Source organism: Plectrocnemia conspersa, unplaced genomic scaffold, assembly GCF_051122295.1.
Source record: "Plectrocnemia conspersa isolate PC_06_02 unplaced genomic scaffold, ASM5112229v1 ptg000013l, whole genome shotgun sequence".
In the NCBI taxonomy this organism is placed as follows: Eukaryota; Metazoa; Arthropoda; class Insecta; order Trichoptera; family Polycentropodidae; genus Plectrocnemia; species Plectrocnemia conspersa.
Window position 1 is genome coordinate 30089402 of NW_028277177.1, and position 6180 is coordinate 30095581.

Genomic DNA, 6180 nt, shown 5'->3' on the forward strand with positions numbered 1-6180 from the left:
CTTAAACAATGTGCGTAGCTTCAGCCTAAACTGTAAGAGAATTCCGCGGGGCAGTTGGATCTGGGAAATGTAATAACGTGACACTTAGCGATACTGAAATGTGGTCGGTTGTCCATCGATCAGCTCTAGAGCGACTCCAGGTCTTTTTGTAAAAGTGGCAAATCTGATTTTTTGCGAGTATCCAGGGTTGGCCATAGCCTATTTAACACTCCAGACAAAAACTAAGTTGTCCCTTCCCTCCACTTTTTATCAACACATTACATTTAAAACTTGAGCTGATATAAATTCAAATAACAAACACCAATACTAATTAACCATAGTGTTTGTTTATTGTATAATAATTATTTAATAAATATACGCATTTAACACCTAAAAAATGGTAGATCAACGCTGAAAAACAGCGGCGAAAACAACTTTGGCGACGGGATGGTGACTACTCTCTACTACAAGGGGTGCTAAAAAATGTTTTTTCCGTACCATTTAAAATTCCCAATCTTGCCTATCACTTGTCTTTACATATTCATATACAAATACAATTATTATACTTAAAAGTCATTCTCAAAAATTTTGTCTTCTTTTTGTTTTTCTTTGCCTCATTCAACAAAAATTTTCGTGATGACCAATTTTTTTTGTCCCGTAGCAATTTATTCTATGAACAAATACTTCCAATATAACCTTTTTATTTTTAATGTTGTTTTAAAAATTTGGTCGTCTTAGCTTTATGTATTTAGCAACTTATATTGAATATAATTTATTTAATAAAATATGAATTATTTGGAAACACGTATCAATGTTTATTTGAAGCAAGTGAGTATTGCGAAAAAATGTATTTTTTCTCGAAAGATGAAATGGCGAGTTTATTTTAAAAATATCATATAATTATTTCAGAATAATTTATGTCATATGGAATATAGATTATACCTACAAAGTTAGTTTATTGATTTAATTTGTATTATCAATTTTGCATTGTTGTTATATGTAATGCTATGGCCAAAATTAAAACTCAAGCGCTAATGTCACAACGCGTTAGTTTTAGGTTAAGTTAACGTTTGAAGTGTAAACTGTCCAATATTAATAACAGCACAAATACGGTTTGGTTGACGTATATTGCTAAACTATCATGATGGATACTGCACAAGAATTGCCTGAAGTTATCGAAATACCCGATGAACTGAAAAACGAACTTATAAATGGTACACTTTCGGTTGTCCCTGGATGTAAATTATGGCCTATGACCGAGCAGTTCGTCAGCGGTGAAGGCACTTACATAGATAACGGCTTTTTATTCGCTTCGTTAGTAGGTTTTCTTAAAATTTCGCCCCATGAAAAAGATAAAATTGTGAGTATTTTAATCTTTTAGATGTTAACGTATGGATTGATTAATGGTTTTTATTTTTAGTACGTAGAAGTCGTACCTTTGGGTGGAGGAGCTGCGTTAGCACGAGCTGGTGATATTGTCACAGCGGTCGTCGCTCGCGTAACAGCAAGAGGAGCAAGATGCGAGTTACGCTGCTCCGGTTCTAGACCATTATCGCGTCCGTTGAGAGCACAATTGCTCAAAGAAAACGTAACAGAGACGAACAAAGACCGAGTGGATATGTACAAATCGTTCAGACCGGGCGATGTTATAATCGCTAAAGTTGTATCCTTTTCAATTGTATGATAAATGTACTATAATATGATCAGTTTTTATGCTCCTTAACAATTGTTAGCTTCCCGTTACTTCGTTGCAATATTACGAATTGACTACTGCCGAGTCAGAGTTGGGTGTAGTGATAGCGAAGGCCTCCGAAGCACCCCAAGGCATTAATATGATTCCGATTAGTTGGACGGAAATGCAATGTCCGGTTACGATGATTAAAGAAGCGAGAAAAGTATGTTTTTCGTATTTTTATTATTTGTTCAAATATGTTTTTATATTTATAATTTGTGTTATTTTAGGTTGCCAAAGTCGTTCCAGAAAATATATATGATCTTATGGAAGGAAAGAATCAAAAGCATGCGACTGATGTGATGGAAAATATTTTATTCTAAATTTATTTTGGTATGAAACTATTATTAAAAATTGTTGATACTATTCAGTTGTTTTTTTTATTGCTAAAATCATATAATTTATAATTAACCATACTGTTTAACGTGACAAATATTTATTTCTTTAATAACTACAATATATTTTCAAAAATAAATTCGTAGAGAAAAAAGGGTAGTCAGTAAATTAAATTATGGTACATTAAAACAAAATTTGAGAGATTTAACCAGGGCTGTGGAGTCGGAGTTGGAGTCGTGGTGTTTTGGCCGGAGTTGAAGTCGGAGTCGGAGTCGTGAAAAATGAGCGACTCCGAGCATTTTTTTAATTATGAAATTTATGAATTTTTAATTGCGTAATAATGAATGTGTATAGCGTATGAATATTAAACGTGTAGAAAAACACCAAAAATACCTGATAAAATTAAACTTTTTTGAGTCGGAGTCGAAGTCAGAGTCGGAGTGGAGTCGTGTTGTTGGTAAATATCGGAATCGGAGTCGGAGTCTTGTTTTTTTTTAACGACTCCACAGCCCTGGATTTAACACATCATTAAAATACTCCCACAAAATTAACATATTACTTTAATAATTTTAATCATATACTTGTTGAATGTGTATGTTTATAATTAAATTTAAATTAGAAGTAATAATATGAAGAAATATAAACTTAACAATCTTATGTTGTCACAGTAGATAAAATAATATTCAGAGAAGTCATTTGGAAGGGGGCAGGTGGAATCATTTGCCCCCATTGAATTTGGATATAAAAAGCACGAATCTTAATGATATCTAAACATAAAAAAAACTACAAAAGGCGATTATAAAATCATATACATATGTATATATAATATTATGATATTAAAAGAAAAGCAGACGAAACTTGGGTGAAAAAAGTAATAAATATTGGAAAAAAAGAACATGCAATTTAACTTATAAATAATACTACCTCACAATCGATATTACACTAATAAAATACAGTAAAGATTAAAAAAATTTAATCTCTTATATAAAATTAAAATCAAAGTGTTAATCTAAATATCTCAATAAATGAAAATAAAGATTAGCAAAATAAAAATAACTCTGTTTTGATTCGGAGAATCTGCCGAACTAAAAGATGTAGTATATAAAATAAATTTGCATGTTCGAAAAAAAATCGTCTGGTTATAGGGTTCCATTGTTCCAACTATATATAAGAGAACAATACATTTTATGACCTTTTTACTGAGAAGGACTATGAGTGCAGTTACATTGAATGGCTAAAAGCTAATTTCGCTTATGCATAGAAGGTCCTCCTACCTGCCAGCATAAATATTCAATTGAAACCACCCTTATGTTTAAAAGATTAAAACAGGAAAAAGCCAACTTTTTCCTTTGGAAGCTAGGTAATTATAATATTAAATGCTTGCTCTACAAATATAAGAATAAGCTTCCTAGGCACATATATTAAGAAATGATATGTCCGATGATACCAACCATCAAAATCCAAGCGATAAATGTAACGTTCATATGTCCCCGAGAGTGCTCCGAGCTCATTTTCGTATAGTCGAAGCAAAACATGTACAACACTGGCATGATTGGCATCTGTAAACCATTGCTGGAGAGCTGAAGCAGTCGCATTGTTGACGTAAATGATTTGTTATAAAATTAGTTTAAGAGCGAAGAAGACAAATAAGTTTACAGTAATGCTTCGAATAAATGAGTAGCTCGTATCTAATGCTAATATTTTCAACAGGAAGTTTTTGTCAACTTTTCCTCTACACAAACACAGATCGCATTCTCTAAGACGTAACTATAAAAAATTGTACATTCACATAATTAGGGAAATAGTTTATACTAGACAATTAAATTTAATTCTGTATCAATTGCACCTGTAAATAATATGTTAAATAAAGAGATTGTTAAGTATTATATTATTATTCAATTGAATCTTATTTGAAGAATAACCATTGTCACAAAAATATGTTTATATAGGAGAGAGAAAAAATTGATTTTCTTCTTTGATTACAAGGAAATATTTTATTAAATATATTTTAAATATTAAAATCCAATGTATTTATATAAGAAATAAAATAATACACACCAATAAAAAATAAAAACCGACTTGGACATTGGTCATTTTTTTACATTGGGTGTTTTTCGATAAATTTTTTTTTTACAATTAGCAATTATTTATAATTAGTTCATATTTACCGTTTCAGTTAAACATTATTGAATATAAAAAACATGTAAGATAATAAAAAGATAATAAAATTAGCAGAATTTTTTTAGAAAATAATACATTAAAAAAATTATAAATATATATCATTAATTTTCATCACTTGAGACACCTTTACTATTCATTTGAATGTATTCCACAGTATTATCATCTGATTGTAAATTTTCTTAAAAAAATAAATTGGAAGGATCTTGAAGGTATTTGGTTAAGCTTAATAAATCAGATTTTTTTAACTTTCAAAGAATAGATTCATAATATGCTCGCAGAAAGTTTATTGTAGTGAGAGGGGCAATATATTTTAATAATTAACAAGGCCCAGAAAAATTATATGGACATAGTACCTCCCCTTTTAAGGAATGATCAATTTTGTATATCCGAATTTATCCAAGTTTAAAATGTTTACTCATAGAAGCTTTAAAATATGTAGTATGTTTTATAGAATAATAATGTTCAATGTCTGGTTTTTCTAGAATGAAAGGTGTTGGTGTTTTTCTCGCCTTCAAAATAATTTTGTCCCAATTTTTGATATGTTTTTGTTCCCTCAAGCAGGTAATAATTAAAAATCAAGTGATAATCAATTAATGTGTAAAATATGCTTATTATGAAAGTAATTCTAAAATTGTTTAACGTTTCTAAATAAATACCTGCAATCGCTTCCAATATTTTTTGCGGAAATATTCTCATCCACATGATTATTATTTTTAAGAAAAACTTTCATCCTTGCTATTCTAATTAACTCTCGTTTACTTTTATGGAGAATAAGAAACAATATGGAAATATTCTTTAAGATAATTATTAATAGCGATTCTCTATGCATAATAAATGGATACTTTTTGCACACGATTTTTTTTATTATTTATCATATAGTGGTATTCTTGTTCATTTCTTAAACCAGGCGAGACTACTACAGAGAAATCATATTGTAGGGAAATTGAAACTTTGCATAGAAAATTAACTAAAATATATACGATGTTTCTAAATAGATTTGAAACAATATCACTCCATAATAATGTGATATTTCACTAATTTCAGTTGCAAAATTAAATGAATTACAATTGAAAATATTGCTTCATCCTTCACATTTCTCTGACATTTCCCCTACGATTATTACATTATTAATAGTACTGGTGTGTTTATGTTGCACTAACTCCCCCCCTACCTTTATGCATGTATTTATATATATAATTTTTCAAAATAACGAATATTAAAAATGTCCCTATATTTTAGGATATATTGATTTTATGATAAATGAAATATTATGTTGTAGGGGCCTATTTTTTCATTATAGCAAAAACTAGGAGGCACTCTGGTAACACTGACGTGACAATTATTAAAAAACTTTTTTCTTAATACCTACAAATTATGCTTGGATATGAATCTCAAGAGTCGCGTCCGATCGTATATTAAAAAGCACCGCTTCAAACAACCGTTTTGTGTACAGATTCATTAACACGAATCGATCTAGTTATTGTGTCACGCGGTAACATGAGCGCATACTGAGTGAGCAGGTACGTAAAGCTGACAATTCATTTATTATTTTAATTGTTAAGAGAGTATTTTTTCTCTTGATTCTTACAAACTATGCTGGAATACAAATATCAAAATTCGCATCGAAGCGTATACTAAAAAAGTACCGCTCTAAACTATCATTTTGTGATAACCTCCAAAAATACCATTTTAATGCGTTCTCGTAACAATTCTTTTCGTATTATCAGTGCAGATTGTTGCTCAATCGGGAATTACGAACGCTGCACACCAAGAACAGCAGTTATACAATATGTAGCATTTGTTTAACGCATTTAAATTTATTGTTAAGCACACATACATAATACATGTTAAAAATTTGAATGTTTTTTTTATTATGATATAATAATATACGATTTTTTTTAGAAAATTTACAAAGAAAGAAAAAAACATAATTACGCCTCTGCCCCGAATTT

General features: G+C 29.9%; 1 protein-coding gene across 1 annotated transcript; it reads left to right on the forward strand.

The window, feature by feature from the left end:
* The first annotated feature begins 1018 nt into the window (after window positions 1-1018).
* On the forward strand, window positions 1019-2077 carry Csl4 (exosome component 1 Csl4). Its single transcript, XM_088201503.1, has 4 exons — window positions 1019-1339; window positions 1400-1642; window positions 1713-1874; window positions 1942-2077. Exons 1-4 carry the CDS (start codon window positions 1121-1123, stop codon window positions 2032-2034), a joined length of 717 nt encoding a protein of 238 aa, XP_088057629.1. The 5' UTR covers window positions 1019-1120; the 3' UTR covers window positions 2035-2077.
* Window positions 2078-6180: the final 4103 nt, after the last annotated feature.